At 38.1% G+C, this 21,970-nt stretch overlaps 1 protein-coding gene across 2 annotated transcripts in view; it reads right to left on the reverse strand.

Moving 5' to 3' along the window:
- Positions 1–20,695, reverse strand: part of LOC127426297 (contactin-2-like) — a 49,974-nt gene extending 29,279 nt beyond the window's left edge. For both annotated transcript variants that reach the window (XM_051673014.1, XM_051673016.1), the window contains exons 1-2: positions 20,435–20,695; positions 6,617–6,722 (exon numbers count right to left, since the gene is read on the reverse strand). In XM_051673014.1, the coding sequence (XP_051528974.1) occupies positions 6,617–6,674 (58 nt within the window). In that variant the 5' untranslated portion in view covers positions 6,675–6,722; positions 20,435–20,695. The remainder of the gene's footprint in view (positions 1–6,616; positions 6,723–20,434) is intronic.
- Positions 20,696–21,970: the final 1,275 nt, after the last annotated feature.

A 21,970-nucleotide genomic window follows, 5' to 3' on the forward strand; every position in this document is an offset into this window, starting at 1 on the left:
AATGGCATCTACGTTAATATTATTCTTTTTGTTTCTATGTCTTATCCTCAGGATACATACATTACTTGACCCTCTGGGAGCCAAAAGACAAATAATGTTAAGGCATGATTTTCAATTACATTTTTCAATGAAACTGCTTAATGAGGACTCTAAGGCATTTAAGACATTACAGACATTAAAACATCATTCAAGTGCTAAACAAATAAAAAATGACTTGACTTAATGTGTGATTTCTGATGGAATCTGAGGGGGAGGTCACTAAGGGGGCTTTCACACTGGGCACGTTTGCTGCGGTCCGACTCCAAGTTCGATTGTTCCCGGTGCCCCCCGCAGCGTTGGTCTGGTTTTACACTCACTTGATTCTATCGAACCCGGTCCATTTGTGTTCATCTTACATCATCACAAACACACATGGTGAACGCAATGTGTTATTTTGGTCCCATTATGCACAGCATAGTGAACGACAACTGCGTATATGTGCGCTTCATGGCGTAACTCATCAGATGTCAAAGGGAAGGCTCGCAAATGGTGTTTTTTGAGGAGACAGCTGATTGCAAGGAATTAATTTGCATCTTTGTTTACACTGCACGCTAACTCACGCTCGTGTCCAAGGTGAAGTTATCGCCACTGTCATCTCCTATTATACCCTATAATAGTATTTATATATAGTATTTATAAGTTGTATAGATAGATAGACAGACAGACAGATAGACAGACAGTATTTATAGTGTTGATTGTACTTGTATGTCATTGTGGTGTCATTACTTTTTTGGGACTTTCAGGAATGTGTGGATCCTCGTGTCTTGTCGAAACTAATGATGTCGTCATTGGCTAAAACGCATGCACAGGTTACTTTACTTCCTGAACGAGTGCACACCCGAGTCCGAGTTGCTTTCACATTCACCTGAATTGTGCTGCAGTTCCATTGCAACCGAACTCAGACCACCTCCTACAGGTAGTCTCGGGTTCTGTACCGCGGTGCGCTCCCCAGTCCGCATGACATCTTTCACATTACCAATTTTTCATGCAAACCGTGCTCTGTTTCAAACTAAACTGCCAGTGTGAAAGCACCCTAAGAATGAATTGATGCCATTTATTTGCATGCACTGTTGTTTAAGTGCCTGATTCACTAAAAGGAACTATGCAAATCACATTACGACACAAACACGGCTCAAAATTCAGTGCCGAACACTATTTGCATGGTGCAATTCCTGATCGGTTTTGGAGGATGCAGAAGACCACTGTTATCTTGCATACTTTACTGGACTGTACAGCAATACTCCACCACTGTGACCATGTGCCTATATCTGTATGCCCAGTTTTAGCACTTTTCTCCATCAGCGAGTTCACTGGTTCATATAGTCCTGGAGTGCATTAAGGTAAACAGATTTGGCATACTGTCCATAATGGATAGGCTCGAGCACATGAATGGGTTTGAGCTCTGGGGAGGTGGAGGGATGCCTAGATGGAAAATCTCCTCCCTAACTTTTGTTTGGAGCCTTATTTAAAAAATTTACAAAAGCATCTTTAAAAAAAAAAAAAAAAAAAAAATCTGCAACATTAATTGCACCAGGCAAATAGCGCTTAGGCTTGTTAACAACATGCAATCTATAATAGGCCTAATTTACAAAGAAAGTAGGAAAAGAATGACAATGACAATGACTTATATACACAGTGCAGCTCAGGTTTTTACACTGAAAAACCACACACAAAAGTTCTGCAAATGTTTAATGAATTCACCCCTAAGTGCGTGTTTGTGGTCTTTGATTTGTGAATTTATAATTCACAAATTGAATCCACTGGAGTGCTGCATGCATAGGCGTGTCTGTAGTACTTGTGTGTATGTGCGTGTGCTCACATGTTTGAGTGTGTGTATACAGTGCATCCGGAAAGTATTCACAGCGCTTCACTTTTTCCACATTTTGTTATGTTACAGCCTTATTCCAAAATGGATTAAATTCATTATTTTCCTCAAAATTCTGCAAACAATACCCCATAATGACAATGTGAAAGAAGTTTGTTTGAAATCTTTGCAAATTTATTAAAAATTAAAAAACGGAAAAAAAAATCACGTACATAAGTATTCACAGCCTTTGCCATGACACTCAAAATTGAGCTCAGGTGCACCCTGTTTTCACTGATCATCCTTGAGGTGTTTCTACAACTTGACTGGAGTCCACCTGTGGTAAATTCAGTTGATTGGACATGATTTGGAAAGGCACACACTTGTCTATATAAGGTCCCACAGTTAACAGTGCATGTCAGAGCACAAACCAAGCCATGAAGTTCAAGGAATTGTCTTTAGACCTCCAAGACAGGATAGTATCAAGGCACAGATCTGGAGAAGGGTACAGAAAAATGTCTGCAGCATTGAAGGTCCCAATGAGCACAGTGGCCTCCATCATCCGTAAATGGAAAAAGTTTGGAACCACCAGGACTCTTCCTAGAGCTGGCCGCCAGCCAAACTGAGCGATCGGGGGAGAAGGGCCTTAGTCAAGGAGGTGACCAAGAACCCGATGGTCACTCTGACAGAGCTCCAGCATTTCTCTGTGGAGAGAGGAGAACCTTCCAGAAGAACAACCATCTCTGCAGCACTCCACCAATCAGGCCTGTATGGTAGAGTGGCCAGACGGAAGCCACTTCTCAGTAAAAGGCACATGACAGCCCGCCTGGAGTTTGCCAAAAGGCACCTGAAGGACTCTCAGACCATGAAAAACAAAGATTGAACTCTTTGGCCTGAATGGCAAGTGTCATGTCTGGAGGAAACCAGGTACCTATCATCACCTGGCCAATACCATCCCTAGAGTGAAGCATGGTGGTGGCAGCATCATGCTGTGGGGATGTTTTTCAGCAGCAGGAACTGGGAGACTAGTCAGGATCGAGGGAAAGATGAATGCAGCAATGTACAGAGACATCCTTGATGAAAACCTGCTCCAGAGCGCTCTGGATCTCAGACTGGGGTGAAGGTTCATCTTCCAACAGGACAACAACAAAGGAGTGGCTACGGGACAACTCTGTGAATGTCCTTGAGTGGCCCAGCCAGAGCCCAGACTTCAACCCGATTGAACATCTCTGGAGAGATCTGAAAATGGCTGTGCACTGACGCTCCCATCCAACCTGATGGAGCTTGAGAGGTCCTGCAAAGAAGAATGGGAGAAACTGCCCAAAAATAGGTGTGCCAAGCTTGTAGCATCATACTCAAAAAGACTTGAGGCTGTAATTGGTGCCAAAGGTGCTTCAACAAAGTATTGAGCAAAGGCTGTGAATACTTATGTACATGTGATTATTTATTTATTTATTTATTTATTTTTATTTATTTATTTATTTATTTATTTTATTTTATTTTATTTTATTTTATTTTATTTTATTTTATTTTATTTTTAATAAATTTGCAAAGATTTCAAACAAACTTTCACGTTGTCATTATGGGGTATTGTTTGTAGAATTTTGAGGAAAATAATGAATTTAATCCATTTTGGAATAAGGCTGTAACATAACAAAATGTGGAAAAAGTGAAACACTGTGAATACATTCCGGATGCACTGTATGCAGTTTTGGTGAGACCCACTGGAAACTAGGGCAATGAGAGAAAGGCAGAGGAGGAGAGATGAGCTGAGAAGCAGAGCTGGCTCCCCAGGAGGTATTTTCGCTCTGGGATTAGAGTGAATTTCAGTGGTGTGTTGGCTGCCTCCAGTAATAAGGATAAACAGCTCAAAACTGCCACTTAAGTTATTTTCCACTGAAATCTCTGAACAGCTCATCACACAGTCTAGTGTAGCTACTGATGTGTAATAGACTAGAAACCCAGTGATTGTGTTGTTAGCCAATTCAACTTGAATGCCTGCCATTTTTGCTCTATACATATGTGTGCATTTCTTTCAATGTCCATTATACCATTATGCTGTTTTTACTATAACTAAACACTTACCCTAATAAGTAATCTAGTTCTAGCAAAGACTGGAAAGGAGCAGTATACACACTGAGAGTCACAAAAATGGCAGAGCTAGCAGAAAACGTGCAGTTCAAATCTGATTGGCTGATTGGCCAGTCTGCCTGGTACAGAAGTCGTGTTTACCAGGTACCAGGTTGAAGCAATAATAACTGAATGTGCCAAAGTATGCCTGGTTAGTGGCATCAATGTTTGAAGGATAAGATTTTTTTGTATTTGTGTGGGAGCGCAACAGTCTATCTAAATATCCCATTCAGACGAATTGATTTTCAACGCTATCTTAGAAGCCTTTAAAGACAGACCTACCATGAGCCATCCATCTGCCTTATTTCAATGTCATTGTCTTTAATAGCAGTATTCCTGTTGAACAACTACATTACCCAAGCTCAAGCAGAGAAAGCTTCACCAATCAGAGAACCGCCGCGGCCAACATCGCCTGCAAAATAAAACTGGAAGCGACTACCCACTCCCATGATGCACTCTGAGTGATACAAACGAGACAATCTCCCTGCACTCTTAAACTACTTATATTTTTGTGTTTATCGGAATGTTTTGCAATAAACATTAACTGTATTGCTTTTATACTTATAATCAACAACCTAAATCAACAGTTTTATATATTTCCTAGATTTTATATTCAAATACGTAATTCGCATTTCTTCATGGGATTGTAGTCTGTGCCCTCATGAAGGATGGTAAGTACACAGACTACACAGTCAGATTTTCAAAATACTTTTTTGCTGTAAAACAAAGTCTGTAATGTTACGATTCACCTGTTGTAGGTTGGTTTGGTTCATGTTTTACAACTCTTTAATGGAGAATTTTTTGAAAAGTGTTGATGAAATCCATGGTAAAAATACATCCGGAACCTAGGCGGCTGAAAAAGTGGGCAGGCACTGTTGCAGGCACTCTATATTCCATTTTATTTATCTGAGATATGTCAAGGGATGGGTTTATTGATCCTAAAGTACTGATACTGCAGTTGTAATGAGAATATCGATCCACACATAAAAAATATTGATCCTGAAGTTTTTTTTACTCTAGTGATTTTATTATTTATTAACCATGTCAATTAATGCATAGCTTTAAATTAAAAAAATTATTGTTCAAACATAAGCAGCAGTGCTTGGCTGACGCAATGACAGAAAAACAGAGAAACAGCATCTGGAGTTAATTCACACTAAATAATGATGAAACTGAATGTGACATTTATTTAAATGAATTTGTGTGATGTTTTTTTAATAAGTTGATTTAAATGTAAAGTTGTTAATACTTTGATAGTGTTCCGTAATTGTTGTTAAATGATAAACAAAAACAGAAGTCCGTTTAGGCCGATAAATGTTGAAAGTTATTTTTTAAATATAATATTAAAAATGACACATTTTATCCTCAGAAGTCGCAAAAAGTTTCTATTTATTAGAGCTAACGGTATTGGTATGGGTGATATTGGCATTGACAGTACTTGATATCAGATCAAAAAGAAAGTAAGTGGCATTGCCCATCCCTAGTTATGTCTGTGAAATACTGTAATCAGTTTATATAACTTTGGTTGGCCATAGGTCTGAATTCTAAATGCAAAGTCTTCACACATTTCAACTAATTTCTTCAGTGTTTTTTGGCATCATTATTTGAATAGGATTTTTTCCTGGCAGGCCTATTATTGTCGTATGAACTATATTGGCGGTCACACTAGGCTTTGAGCATGCACATTTTTTTTCGGACAACGCAACGAAACAGGATATTATGTGACGCAGGAGGGCCTCTGGTGTAAGTAAATAATACATCACAAATAACAAATACTGTATAATGTTATTTTTAAAATGTTAAAATATATTGTCTACTCACTTTCCTGCAACAATAAAACACGCAGCTTTGAAATATTCTTTGTATTGAGCCAAATGGTCAGCATGTGATGTTTTGATCTTTTTTTGGTCACGCATCCTCTCGTCATACCAAACTTGAACTTTCGCCTGCAGCCGAATGCAAAATTTCTTTACATGAGCTTGCGTTTTGGTCTCCCGCATTCGGATGCATTTGAATGGGAGTGAATGGAATGCAAAGTGTAGTGTGGCCACCCCTTATTTCAGATAACCCTGCCCCTAAACAACACATAAAAACAAACTGTAAACTGAGGTTGCTCACTTCACATGTAGGCCACACAGTCTCTTCCTGTCTCAGTGGGGGGTTCCTGGACAGAATTTGTTGCAAAGTGGACCAGACTTTATGCCGCTACTCAAAAGTGTGGCTCTAGACTTGAATGTGGTTTGAAAAGTTAATTGCATTACGGATAAAACCACATTTTTATTCATGTTTAATAGGGCCTAGATTTCTTTGACCATCATAAACACCTCTCAAGTAAATCAAATCCTTTCTGCCTAGTGATCTAAAATAACATAATGAATAATTCATCTGAATTCTTGGCTCCCCACAGATGCAAAATCCTAAAACCATGTACGCCAGACACATTAGCTGCCATCAAAGTGACATGGTACATTTCAATGATGTTTCAACAAGGAAATGGTGGAGCAGAGAGAATACAGAAAACAACTGGGTGAGTGCTAACGAAATGTCCCAAATGGGGGAAAGGGCGAGACCACTAAGCATACTTTCAAATGGGATCTTCAGTGAGATGAGATGGTAAGAGACAACAGATCAGACCATACTTACCCTGTGCGTAGCTCAGAGCCAGAGAGCTGAGAGACAGCAGACACAACAGACTCGTCATCCTGCTACTTCAACCACACCTAGATAAGCAATGGAGGCCTGTTGGCTCCTGGGGAGAAAGAAAAGAAGCCAGATGACACCCCTTAAAAACATTTAAATGATCACTTCCTTTGTTGAGATTGAGGCTATAGTCAGGAGACAGTTTTATTTTTAGGTGAGCTTTCTTGAGTGGATATAAGCTCATGGTTAATTTGGTTTTGTGTCTGACTCATACAGACATGTTTCTGCAATCCTTTCTGTGATGAAAAAGAGGAGATAACTTTAAAGGAATAGTTCAGCAAAAAATTTATATTCTGTCATTATTTACTCATTTTCATGTCATCTCAAACCTGCATGACTTTCTTGTTTCCATGGAACACAAAAAGTGAATTTTGGAAGAACATACTGGCCACTTTTTTCAGTAAATGAAAGTGAATGAGGACTGGGCTGTCAAACTCTGAATTAGCAAAAAAGGCACCAGAAAAGCATGATACAAGTGCTCCAAACGACTTGTGAATTATATTCCAAGTCTATTATAGTCACCCTATAACTTTGTGTGAGAAACAAACTGAAATATAAGTCTTGGAATATGGCGCAGGAGTCATTTGGTCTACTTTTATGGTGCTTTTGCATCCTTTTTTAAGCTTGAAAGCCTCAGTCCCCATTCATTGTAATTGTGGGGGAAAAACAACCAGTACAACTCTTCAAAAGAGAAAATCATACAGCAATCCATTTACTCAACATCATGTCATTCCAAACCCATGAGGGCTAGTATGGCTAAATTTTCATTTTTAGGTTAACTAATCCTTCAACAGCATGGGTTGCAAACCTCCACTGGTCTCTGTTCACATATTATTTGGGTCCGAACCACGGTCCGATTACATCATCAACATGAGTACAAGCGGCAGCTGTTTACCACTGTAACTAAGTAACAACTCCAGAAGTCGTCACTGTGTTAAGTATTAAAGTTTGTCTCTTTGGAATTTCCACGAAAACTTGCCATCCACAGAACAACACTTGTGTTTGTCTGCCGCGGATGCATTGAATGTGCAATGATGTGACGAATTTTAGCGTTTGTCTGCCGTAAGCCCACGGGTGCATTGCAAGAGATGTGAAGAATGTGAGCTGCTCTTTTAATGGTATTTATTTGGACATAAGCAGGTATGTAAAATGCATTATACCACAACAATTGTGATCGCGAGCCTGCAAAGACGCAAATTATACATCATCACAAGCATTTCACTTCTGCAATTTGGTATGGTTGTGTTCATCTCAGCAGCGAAGAGTACAAGAGTTCAAATGAACCATACCCCAGACCACCTTTTCAAGCGGACTCGGGTGCGGTACGCAGGTGCACACATTAAAGGAAAACATCGTTCACATTATCTTAACGAACCGAAGTTTGACTTCATTCAACCCGGGGTGCATTCAAAGTCACTGTTGGTTGATTAAGATTTAAATGAATAAACTTGTGCCTCCACTGGACTTGTCTGTTTAATAAAGTGGCGCCAACGACCTACTTTTTCCAACAAGTAGTGATGTAGCATCAAAAAACACAATATTTATATTTCTCATATTTAGGGTTAGAAAAGTTTAAACATTTAAGTGGATCAGTTCATTCTTACGGCTCATGTAAATGAACCGGTTAAAATAAACAACTCACCGATTCACTTATGTGAAACGCTGCGAAGTCCAATTCATGTTAGTGAATCGGTTCGTTTGGACAGTTAATGTAAATGAACCAGTTCAAATACACATTGATATACTGTAAAGTTGATAATGATAACACAACAGAAAACAAGAAACACGAGTCTTTAAATGTAATCAGGTTTTAAAGAGTTTCTCTTGTAGTGTGCCCTGGGAATTAGCAGTTTATAAAAAATGTGCTGGCTAAAAGATTCTGCACTACTTGATGTGCATGTCCATGTCATAATGTGTAGGCATGCAGATCTGGGTGGTACACCACAGTAAATGCTTGTATGGGAAGGAGAAGGCAGTTTGTCATGGAATGCACAAATTACCAAAGCTACAAATTCACAAAAGGCCATATACAGTAAATCAAAGTGTAACAAGAAACTCAAACACACACATATAGCAAATAAACTTTATCTGCAGTTGCCCAGCATGCCTAACATCTACCATACAGTAATCTCTTAGTACTTCCTTTTCTCTATAAAAATTCATATTACTTGTAGGACCCAAGGACTGCCTCAGGCAATGGAGCTTTACTGCTGCCCTGACATCTGCTAATGGGACTAAGGCCCCAAAAATGGATTTTTACCAGCAGGTGGCCTGTTTAAGTCAGAAGTCTGTGTAGGGACTTCACAAAAACACATCTAAGGAATTTTTGATTAGTCTACATATCTCCTTCAGGTTCTCTTGGGTACCTTCTTTAAAAAGACTGGGTTATGCTTTCTTAAAAGGGAAGCACAAGAAATGAAAGAAACACAGAAATTCTAATTTTTCAAACAACCAAAGCATTTTTTTTTTTTGGCTGATACAGCAAGTAATATCTTTAGGGTCAAAATATTCTCAGAGCCCATCAAATTGGTATTCAGTGAACCAATCCAAGCCTGATCTAATATGTATGGATTAGTGTCCCCAAGTCATGGCCTTGTCACTGAATAAATATTCAGTGTTTGCAATCCCAGTTTGCAGATAAAGTTAGAACTTGATAGCTGGGTCTACAACCGCAGTGGTGGGTGGAATTATAATGATGATTCACGCTGGAAAAGCACATTTCTATTCTTTGCAAAAAAAAACAGATGTCAAAAACTTATTTGGAAACTACATTGGGTTCTGGTTTACTGCATTGCATTAAAGGTGTCTCTTTTTCCAATGCCTAAGGAAAATTTCTAATTTCTTTTTCATGTAAATATCAACTTTGTCTAAACATTTTTAGGAGAAGTAAAAAAATAGAAACAAATGAGGCAATAGTTGATATACAGTAAGAGTATTAACATGGAAAGCATAGCCCAAATAATTTGGTCTTGGAAGAGTTTGATCATATTAAGTTTCTAACTTTTGGTATCTTTGCAAATCTGAGCACACACAGTTTGAGATATTGTTGAGATCTCATATGAAACTCTAGCGGAGATGCATGTGAGATTTCTAGGGTATTTTTCCTCAGGAGGTGCTCCCCATTTAATCTAATTTCTGTCTAGGTGAGGAGAAACAACTGAGTTTATTAAAAAGAGATCTGTTTTGTTGGTATTCTCTAACAAGAAAAAAAATCTTATGAGCCATTCCATAGCAAATCTAAAACAATCGGTCAGCTGGTTATGTAAACAGTGGTGGTTTGACACCATGGGCATCCTTTAATGAGTATTTATGTCATGATTAGCAGTTTGTTGTGATTGTTTGCATGTTTGCGCAGAGCAACGAGTCATCTCCTGTGACTGTTTGAACAGTGACACAAAGCTCGAACCTATTGTTTTCACACTGAAAATCTTGGGTACATTAAATCCAATCATTACAATGACTATGCCATTAAGTCTAGAGTCTATGAACCAAGACAACAAAGCAGAGCAGAGAGCATAATTAAATTTTAAACAGCAATGTGTAATTAACAGATACTACTGAGTGTTTACTTAAGCTGATGTATTGAATACAGAAATGAAACAGAAGGCAGCAGGTTGTTTATTTCATGGGTTTTCAAACTTTTTGATAGCAACTTTTTGACCCCCTATCCTAAAGAATAAAGGCAGATATATATTTTGATGTATAAAGCAAACTTGATATTATTAAGACAACATGTAGTTTACAAACTAAATTAAGGCAAATTAAATAATTGGCCTTTATATTGTCATTGTGCTTAAGACAAAAGAAATAAAATATCTGTGAAATATTTATGCTGTTTTATTACTGCAACAACTAATCGCTAAAACAGATAATAGTCGATAATGAAAATAATCGAAAACAAATTTCATTATCGATTAGTCGGATATGTGTGGCGTGCATGGAGAAACTCTGTCAGTGACATCATTTTACAGTAGTGAAAAATTAGTTTTTATGATAAAACTTGTTTGAGGCAAGCTGAAGCAGAAAAAAACACGATCCAAGTTGTCCAGCGCACGGTAGCACTTTATTCACTTAAAAGATCATAAACATTCAGTTTAATGTTGGCCGGTTGTGAAAATGGGGTGTCACTGTTCTTTTCTGCATATCGCGGCCACCTTCAGCATATCGCAGCCCTCTTCAGCCAGTCGCAGCCCATTCATGTCAAAGGGTGAGGTGAGACAAAGGGACCCAAACGCGGATGGGAAACAGTCAATGAGTTTATTAACAAAACGTTTGTAATCAAGGACAGGCACACCCGGCACCGGCTGCAGTGATGAGCAGAGTCAAAAGCTATAACCGCTCAGTGGGCTAAGGAATGAGTGAGTTAGTATGATGAGTGTGTGCATTGTGGAAGTCAGGAAGAGAAGAGAGAAGAGAGTCCATTGAAGCTAGTGTGGTGCGAAGCAAAGCCCAGGCAAGTTTCTCATGCGGGCAGACACTGAGGAATCCTCCTCAAAGGGAAATGGGCGACAGTACAGGCGAAGGTGAACAGGAAGGTAACCACACCTCTAGATACAGGCAACCAACAGACACACGAGCAATCTCCGACTAAACAAGAGAGCACGGTTAACACTTGACAGCAAACAATAAACTGGCAAAGAAAGAGGGAAAACACAAGGAATAAGTAGGCAGTGCAATCAGTGAGAAGCAGGTGGAACAGGCGAGTAAATCATTGCCATGATCAGCGCCTCCACGGGAACGATCAGCATTCTCATGGAAACGCTAATCACGCATGTCGGCTCCACCTGTGAGACACGAGGGAGAGAGAAAAACAAACAACAGTGTGAGCCTGCACAAATGCCAGAACCGTGACAGTTCGGCATAACACGGCGGCCCGTTTCAGCTTATCGCCGCCTGTTCAGACCCGTTTCAGGGCTGGCCCACTGGGAAAAGTCCCGGTTCTCCCTATGGCCAGTCCATATATACACACTGACGATTCAGCATCACACAACATACAGTATATGTAAAAAAAGATATATATATATTATTACATATTATCTCCAAAACAGCTCCACGTGAGGCATTATAAGGCATATAAATCCATGTTTAAAAATAAATAATAATAAAAACATCCCCAACACTAAACCGCTGCCCACCCTGGTTGCTATTGCTAGGATAATTTTGGACTTTGTCATTGTTCAACAATGCAGTTTAATTACAAAACAAAATAAATAAATAGAAATCCCCCACTGAATGTTTGACAAGTTCAATTAGTGATAGCTAAACTATTAGTAGTTAAATACTAATTGTTAAATCATTAGTTCAATAAAAAAAAAAAATAAATAAAACATATGATTCTGCACCTTTAAAGACTTGCCATAGCTCTTTATACCAATTCATTTACATATGCAAATTTGACGTCTTACGTAATAAATGACATCACGTGATTAGCTACTTTTAGTAACATTTCAGCGAGCCTTTGGTGACTTCCCATGAGAAATAGTTGGCAACACTGCACACACACACACACACACACACACACACATGCTGATGCAGCGCAGGAGATAGCAGTCCAAAGTAACAAAGGTTATTGTACTTCTTCAAGAATGAACAAAGTGACATTGATGAGCAGGTTAGTTTATGAAACTGGTAAAACTGCGCAAACTGAAAAATTAGAAATGGCAACGTTTATTATGCAATTTCTCTGTTTGTAGGTCTTTCATTCAAACTGTCAAACCACAAAACAATATACTTGTAATTGAAAATAGGCTCTATGAAAAATACATGTACACAACAGATGATCCAGTGATGACTAACGTAAATAATCTTTGTCCTTTGATAATGATTTGTGTCGAATTTAATGAAAAACTATGCAAGTTACGCTCCGTGGCACTTCAGAATGTTGACACTAGCGTTGGCGGTGTACCTTTTGGAGAAAATAAATAATTGTTTTCAATTTTAGAATGCGTCATGTCGTCCGCCAGACACGTCCGGGGTGCGACCCCCTTTAATTTACCCTGCTGCTCACACTTTATTAAAGTTGTGTTGAGAAACATGTCTGAAGAGACAAAGACTGTTGTGCAACGAGCAGCCCAATTTACATCTGAAAAAAATCCAGATATATATCGATAATCATCAGAAAATCTTCCGATTACCGATGCGTGAAAAAGGCATCGATCCCAAGCCTATTTATTAGGTCTCTATTTCCCTGCTGAAAAAAACTGCTTAAACCAGCCTACACTGGTTTGCTGGTCTTAGTTGGTTTAAGCTGGTCTCCCAGTCTGGCCAAGCTGGTGCACAGCTGGTCAGCTAAACACCCTCTAAAACCAGCAGAACAGACCAGCCTGACCAGGCTGGGAAACCAGCTAAGACCAGCAAACCACATTAGGCTGGTTTAAGATGGGGTTTTTTTTATTTAATTTTTGTATTTTTTGTACAGGTTTATCTTTCACAACTTTAAAAAATTGTTGCTACAAAAATTACACATTCCATTTTAAACCCAACACTTTTAACAATGGCTTTAATTTTGTTACACTTTATAGCTGATTAGGGCCCACAAATCCAACACATCAGGTCTTGTTGACCCCACTGACATGCATAATCTTAGGCCTGTGCCATGCATTATTTAAGCATTGCCTTTCCCAATATTTCACCTAGCTATCACTCACTGAGGCGGCAATAATCAAATGTAATGTTAAATGAGGGTTCGAGTGCTGCTATACAAAAAGCAAAGAGCACACGTCTTTATCTTGAAATAAGCCTAAAAAATAATGCAACTTAATATGTGAAAGATTTGACAGTCATAATTATTTTGAGCGTATATCTGCTGGCAGTTTTCTGCTTGAGTGTGGCGCATAAAGAAAACTACACCACCAATTTAATTTAGCTTGTATACATAGAATATTGTGTGGCTGTCCAGGGCATATACTGTATATTGAGCTGTCACCTACAGGCTGATATAATATACCTTTGGATTACCTTACTGTCACAGTCGCTCTAATTGGTGCCAACACAAGGGAAAGGAAAGCACAGACAGACACAGGGGAAAAGTGCTGAGGTTGGGTACAGCATATGGCCTTAGACAGCAGAATGACAGCAAGTGTTGAAGAGAACCGACTTTCGTGGATATCTGAAACCAGATCTCTGTAGCTCAGATTTCACATTTTCAAAGATCAGTACTAAATTGAGACACAATTCTTGTGAATTTGCTTCATCCACATGACAGATACAATTTTGTAAAGCCTGAACCCTCTCAATTGAGTTTAAACTGCACTGTGGTGCCTCTGCACTGTGAAGTTCTTTTCTGGTGTACTAAAAACAACATATAAAGTGTGGGCAGGAAGGTTGCCTCATGTTGGAGACCTTAAGACACATAACAAAGACATAATAATGCATACCCAGCTGAAAGAAAAACAGCTTAAACATGCATAAGTTGGTTTGCTGCACTTTTCCAGTCTTGTCAGGCTGGTCTGTTTGCTGGTTTTAGAGGGGTTCTGGGTAGTGTACCAGCTGGCCGATCAGCTGATTTTTTCCCTATCAGAATATACATTATAATATATACATTATGCATACATTCAGTACATAAAACTACAGCAGCAGCCTGCGCAACCCCAGTTTCAAATGTCTTAATGTGTATCCATGGCACTTAATTCCTCCTCTGACCTGCAGATACGTACGGTAGTACCAGTCTGGACATTGAAGGCCACAGCCATGTATCAAACTCAAGAGAGAGTATAAGAGGGCAAGAGACCTGAGGAAGACAAACAACCTCAAGTAGACCCTCTAGCCCTCTGGTAACTGCAATATTAACAAGATAGTCTGTGAGTGTTGACAGACAGCCAATATAAAATGTCCTTTAATAGCCTGGCTTACTTCATAGAGGACGATGATATGCTTGTCCTTTTGAAATGGGACCATGCTGAAATTTGGTGACTTTCAAAAGGCTGATTATTTCATGGAATGATATTTCAAACATTGATAAATCTAATTCTTGTTAATTGACGTGTTAACACTAAAACTTCTTATTAGTGATAGTCTGATTAGGGCTGGGTATTGATATAGATTTCGATTACGATTTCGATACAATATCGATATTGATTCATGTGGGTATATTTCAGTTATAATGTCCCTTTTGCTTACACATGAAAGAAATTATCTCCCAGCTAATGCTGTTAATTATACAGGGGACATTCTAACTAGGTACATTACGAAAATATTAATTTGACAAATTAAATTTTATAAATTTTTTATCATTTTAACCAGTTGCCGAACATGTATATATTAGTCACATAGCACGAAATTTGGATGCAAATGTGAGTGATTTCCTCTCATTGTAGTAGAGTGTTGTGTGTAGAGTAATTTAACAATCCAGATCGTTCAAATAAAGATCCCAATGCATCAGAAAATCGATATTTTTGCCCACCCCTAAGACTAATAAAGACTTATATACTGTTTTGTCCAGTCCAATTAATCAAACGATATGTGGCTATTTCGAAATGATCAGCATTAGCTGATTAGCAAAAGAGTTAAGGCTCCGATAAACTCACAGCAAAGTTCTTGTTCGTTCTTTGCTCAGAGCTAAAAAGGTCAAAGAAATCTGTTTGCGAAGATTCGGACACTGCCATCACACTGGCGTTTAGAAGAGCATTTTAATATGAGATGCACACTGACAACAAAACCAATGAGACATTAAAATGAGTTATCAGTTACAACATTCTATCAACTGAATTAACATGAGATCAGTAAAAGAAGCTGTTTTAACCACTCAAGAAGCTGATTTTTTAAAGTAATATATATGCAGCAGATTTTGTGTAATTTATCATGTTTACATTCCGCATTCATGGTGCTAACACTAACATGTTATTTGTGGTTATAATATTCACCAGTTATCTTCTGTTATTGTATTTTTATGATTAATTTTGTGACAAGAATCCACATAAGATAATAAATATAGTTGTTTTTTTTATTATTTTAATTTTTTAAGAAAGACATGCATACTACTGTAAAGGTGTATAAAAGGGTGAAAAAGGTGTATAAAAAAAAAACAAATGGAACAAATGGCGTGTAGGTGGAGCACTGGGTCACATCCAGGGGTGTAGATTCCAGGGGGAGGTAACCCCCCAATAATCAAAACAAGCAAGTACAACCCCCCCCCCCGGCACCCCCAATTCATATAAATATGAATTATTTATACCATGATCAATGGAAACATGGGCAATGGCAGTAAGGTGTTTAATTGCCGGCACAAAGTTTTAGTGTGCATCTCATATGCTTTTATTAAAATGATGTATAGAGAAAAAAGTGCAGAAGTAATACAACAATAATAATACAATAAGACAACTGTTGCCAATCTCACAGTGAAGTGCAATAAGACCCATTAAAACAGATGACGCGGGATACTGTAGACGGCCGTACCGAGGGAGACAGCAATTACGATGCCCAGTGATTTCAATTGAAGCATGGCATGTTCTCACCCTCAGATACAGCATCTGCAGCAGGGCTGCCTGGAGGAGAACAATGGCTCCTCTATGTCCCATAAGTACTCATTGCAGGACACAAAACAGAGGCTCATCTGTACTGGAGCACTTCACAGTAGCGATCAAAGAACCATTTACCACCTCCGCGGTCACATACAGGCCCGTCCATTATTTCTCATGCCCAGATCTCAACAAGAGCTCCATAACCCAGCAGATGTGGCAGTTCTTGACCTTTACCACCCTCTGAAAAAGACTTTTGGCCTTCTGATCTCTGCCCTTCCCAGTGAACTATCCCTCTCTATTTGATCAGAAATTTTTATTAGTAATCCCATTAAAAGCTGGACTGTGAATTCTGGACTGCTGAAGGCACTCATGACCTGGATAAGTGCGGATCAGGGTTAAGTAAGTACACACTCTTGTGGATGAACACACTGTTCAATTAAATGTGACACTTCAGTTCAGATTCAGTTCAAGGATAATTTTTCAGCACTTTGACAGGAATGTACTTCCAGCTCCCATACTAATATAATTTTCATTTCACATTAACACAGATTCTCACTTCACTGTGGATGCAGCTAATTTTCATTCTCATCCATGATCTATGAAATGACTACTGGGTCACCTTCGTTAAAAAAATTTTTAAGCTACCACTTACACTGAAATATTTAGAAGGAAACACTAAAGAACTAAAAAAGTACAATGGTAATTACAGTAGAGGTCTGCAACTTGAACCAGGCTCGATGGGACCTGAGAAACCACGGGTTTCGGGCCGGGTTCAAGGCAGTTTTTCAAGTATGACTTCGGGTTAGTGTTTGTGTGTGCACTCTCAATCACAGACAAGGGCAAACAGACGAGTTAGTGTCTCGCTGTTTCTTCAGACACTGTGTCAAGTTAAAAATAATTTAAAGTTTAAAAAATGTATGTCAAGACCTGTGTTCTGTTTCCTTCATTGTGCTGCATCTACCTTGTTTTTAGCGCAGGTTTCACAAAGATTCAACATTCTGAACAAGTTCAGGCTACAAAGAGGTGACTGTTACATTGTTTCACATGATTCCAGATTGTTCTGCACCAAGCAAAGTTTTGGCACTTGATAAATGGAAAGCCAATGTGTTTTCCTTCTGCTCTAGTGTGCTGAGGGGTCTTGTTAAAACGGTATGTTTACTGTTACAATACGGTTATGAATGTTGTCTACAATGCTTACATAAAATCCAGCCTATTGCAACAATACTTGCTTGGAGACAAAATTATAAAGAGAGTGAGCGATTTCAGGTTCGGGCTTAAAATCTGACGGTACCGTTTGGGCCGGTTAGGATCGGGTCACACGGTCTCAGGTAAGGATTGGGTTTCATTGTAATGCCCTTTAACATACAGTTGGTCAAATAAAGGGCCAGCCCCTTCTAATTTGGCCCTGTTCAGGTTAACTGTATCTTCACTCTACCAGACCTATTTGAAACCAGCCAATCTCGGGTAACACCTCAGTTATTCCAGAATTCCTAATCAAGTCCATTTTATCTGTATAGTGTTTTTCACAATACATGTTGTTTTCACATTTGGGTAGGAATGCAATAAAAGCAACAAAACTGTACAATGTGAACTTGTAAAGTTGTCATCTAGAGCTATTTGTACCTGATTTGACCTTTAAAAATTACTTTTATTAGTGTAACACAATATACTGTAAATTGATTCCGTTATATTAAATAATACTGTATTTGATTTGAATAAACATTAATCCTCCATAGCAGAACCAGACCCAGCATAGCGGAATTGCAACGTTTGTTTAAACAATACCTTTTTTATATATAAAATATTGGTGGTATTGATGGGAAAATTGCATATTGAATGTCACCGATTTTCCCATAGACTGTCAATGTTTTCTGAAGTCACACATATTTCACCCCAAAACAACATATTCTTAAAAATCAAAACTTTTATAATCAGTGGCCACCTAAAAATAATATCAAAGTGGAAAAAAGAAAATACATCATCAATCTCTATGCTTGGGTTTCTAAGCTTAATTAAGCTCTTATCACATTTAATATACATTTTAAGGTTATTTGACTTTTTTTTTTTTTTTTTTTTTTTACAGAACAGTTTTGAGCTGTGAGTAATTTAAACAATCATATTTGCTCTGCAATATGAACAAATCCAGATTTACAAGGTTGCCTGCATGGTTAGAAATAAGAGAGAATAGAGGTTTATTGATTTTAGATGTATTTTAGGTCCTAAACTTGAAAATGCAGAAACAAATCGCATGGAAACCATAATATTTTTAGGCAGAAAATCAGTTCTTGGAACTAAATAGCATTCAGTTGCAACAGATATGACATAGACTGGTAATCAAAAGAGTAGAAGTGAAGACTAATCAAGCATAAAGCATGAGTGTATAATCTTGGATCTCCCTTTATTACCCAGCTATCCGAATCTGCTCAATCACTCAACCTCATCTCCTTCCGAGCCCAAAGAGGTAATTTGAATGTTTCATGAGGCTGTGTGGATATAGCACTCGCCCTCATTCCATGACATACTGAAGCTATATTTACATGAATTATTTTACAAATCCTTCTAGGTCATAAGCCTGTCAAAATCAGAGCTTGGTTGAATCAGCATCACAGAGTCCAAGAGCTGCTGGTGTAGATTTCTGAAATACATAATTCCGTTTCTCTCTCTCTCTCTCTCTCTCTCTCTCTCTCTCTCTCTCTGTCTCTCTGTCTCTCATTTTTGGCTCTGGTCGAACACCTGAGCACACTGATCGAGCTGCTTGTAGCCACAGGCAGGCCAGCATTAGCAGTCTGATGTGTGGTTTTCTACAGTGCTTCACTGAGCTTTAATTTGCTGCTGCTGCTCTGTCTGTCACTTTCAGGTTTAACCCCTGGCCATGACTGTCCCCTACCTTCAAAACACCTTTATATCACTACAACCATCACCAACAAACCTGTGTTTTCCAAGATGTGGTTGGACCAAAATTAAAATTCAGGCAGGTCATGTTCAGTTTGCACAGTCATGCTTATTAAATTAACATCTGTAAAATATGTTTTAGTGTGTCAAATTGTATTGAAAAAGAGGTAGGCAGAGATGTAAGAGCTCAAAGCCAATTCAATGCTTACAGTGAGGGTCTAGCACAAGGAAAACGCTGAAAGAAAGTGGAAGAAAAAAAATGAGTGAGCACAAAGACTCAAAGATGAACCAAAAGCAAAAACACTGAGATGCATAGTACTTCAAGTGGAGCCGACACTTATCAATCAGATTATACTGATAAGAACAGAAAAATACCCCAACACATTAAGCGACAAGTCTCTCATTCCACTGGGCTGAGTCACAGAACAAGGCGGTTAGTGACCTTGGTGAGCTTGGTGAGTTTATGTGCATGCTCAGAATTTATGAATTGAAGCAGTTTGTTACAGCACTAAATTCAGACTCAGGCTTACACTCTTTAATCTTTACAACATGTTGCTGAAGAAGATTTAATTGCAAATACAGTACATTTTACTGTTTTCCTTTCAATGTATTTAAACTCCCTGAACAATGGAACAATGTTTTGGGGCTATAATACAGACATATAATATACCTCCATAAATGTATTCCTATATAAAAATGTATTTTTTGTTATACAGTCTTTTAAGTCTTCTTCTTGTGGAGTTTCCCTTACAAAAAAGTACAGTGGTACAGTTTACCATGGTATGCCATGTTGATGTTATCACATTAATACACTGGCACATGATATATACCATGATCCTGAAGAATTACCATATTTATATACCATGGTATTCACACGGTACTCCATGTACTTTACTTGAGCCCCTGCGCAGAAGTCAATGCATCTCCTTTAAGTGAAATAAATAGAAATATTTTATAAATGCATTTATGTTCAAGGTTCAGTGTACTAAGATGTAAATTGTTGTTGTGTTCAGTTTAATGTTGCCACCATAATTTACCTTTATTAATAAACCTTTATTATTATTTTAATTTTTTTTTTTTTTTTTGTGCCAGACAAAGATTAATTATTATTTTAATTAAAATAATATATAATCTGATTATTAATAACTGCACATATGAGGACGTGTTCGGAGTGACCCCCCCCCCCACCAGATGACCGAAATATTCCAAATATAATTCCGGTAGACTATTTATTGCGCAATCCTTTGATGCAAAATACTTTATGGGACGCTTTCTATACTTAGAACAGTCTAGACAAACGCGCTTGAGACGATACCACATTAGATCACAAAAACTGAGAAATTATCGGAATATAAATGCTCATGTTAATTGAATCGTTTGAATGACAATGTATTTGAAACCGCTTTCTTACCTTTGAAAGAGCAGCTATGAATGAGGACGTGCTCGCAGTGTCTCTGCCTCCTTCAGTGATGCTGCTGATGCTGGACGGATGCTGCGCGCCTCAAACGCCCTGCGTCAATAACAGAGACTTGGCTTTTCTAACGTTGCAAGATTTTTTTTTTTCTCTTGACCGAGCTTTGCAGCCCCCTTTCGCAATAAGGATGTGTCGTCTGTACGACACGGGATCTCTTCCTCACTCTCTGTCTCTATCTTCCTTTCATAATAACCTAAAATCATTCTTCCTCCTCCCTCCCACTCCATCTCACTCTCCTACCACGTGCCAATCTACCTCCCTCTCCCCTCCCTCTCACTGTCTGCTTGCTTCAAATGGAAGATTAAGACAAATGCAATCCAAGTAAATTAACCTGTTTTTTTCTTTAGTGGCACCACAAAGAGGGTAGCTTTTCACAAAGGAGATAAAGTGTGTACCCTTCCCCCAACACACATACACAGATGCACTAACACACCCCTTCACACCTCTCAGATGAAAACCACATGGCATACAGGCTCACACCTCATTGTCTGAGTTCTGCTTCAATGAATTAGAAAGATTTAGATAACACATGCTGCATATAAACAGTTGCTGACAGTAGAATTGAGCATTAATGAAAAACATTAATAGCTACTTATTTTATTGTAGAATGCTGAAATTAGTTTTGTTTCTTCCTGTAGAAAAATTACAAATGAGATCACTTTGATACCTCAGTTGTTTCTCATAGACATTTAATTGAGAGAATGGATATTGCTTCTCCAATTTGAATTAATCTCACATGTCTTCTTATTGGGTTTTAGAAGAGATCTTAATAAAGTGTCAAAATATATTTAGATTTGATCAATGTCTGCAATTAAAGTTCATTGATTTTAATATGAATTTAAACATAAAATTCTTCCAGGACCAAATGATACAGTATGTGCTATCCACATTCATTTTTATAATACTACACTCTAACTGAGGACTTGTTAACTTGAATTGTTAAAGGAATATTCCGGGTTCAATACCAGTTAAGCTCAATCGACAGCATTTCTGGCATAATATTGATTACCACAAAAAGTTAATTTTGACTTGGCCCTTGTTTACTTAAAAAAAGAAGAAAAAAAATCTGGGTTCCATTGAGGCACTTATAATGGAAGTGAATGGGGCCAATCTGTAAACGTTAAAATACTCACTGTTTAAAAATTATAACCACAAGACATAAACAATATGCATGTTAACATGATTTTCATGATGATGTAATGTCAACAAACCCTAAAACAACTGTAAAAATTCAGATTTAAACAACTTTACAACTCAAATAATACATGAGCTTTAACAGAAGAATTAATGTAAGTGCTTTTATAAAACTATAACCTTCAGATTTCTTCCTTTAAACCCTCCAAAAATTGGTCCCATTCACATCCATTGTAAGTGCCTCATTGTAACCCAGATTTTTTTAAACAAAAGGAAGGACGACAAATGCTGTCGATTCATCTTAACTAGAACTGAACCCGAAATATTCCTTTAACTAAC

The sequence above is a fragment of the Myxocyprinus asiaticus genome, chromosome 35 (genome assembly GCF_019703515.2).
Source record: "Myxocyprinus asiaticus isolate MX2 ecotype Aquarium Trade chromosome 35, UBuf_Myxa_2, whole genome shotgun sequence".
Classification (NCBI taxonomy): Eukaryota; Metazoa; Chordata; class Actinopteri; order Cypriniformes; family Catostomidae; genus Myxocyprinus; species Myxocyprinus asiaticus.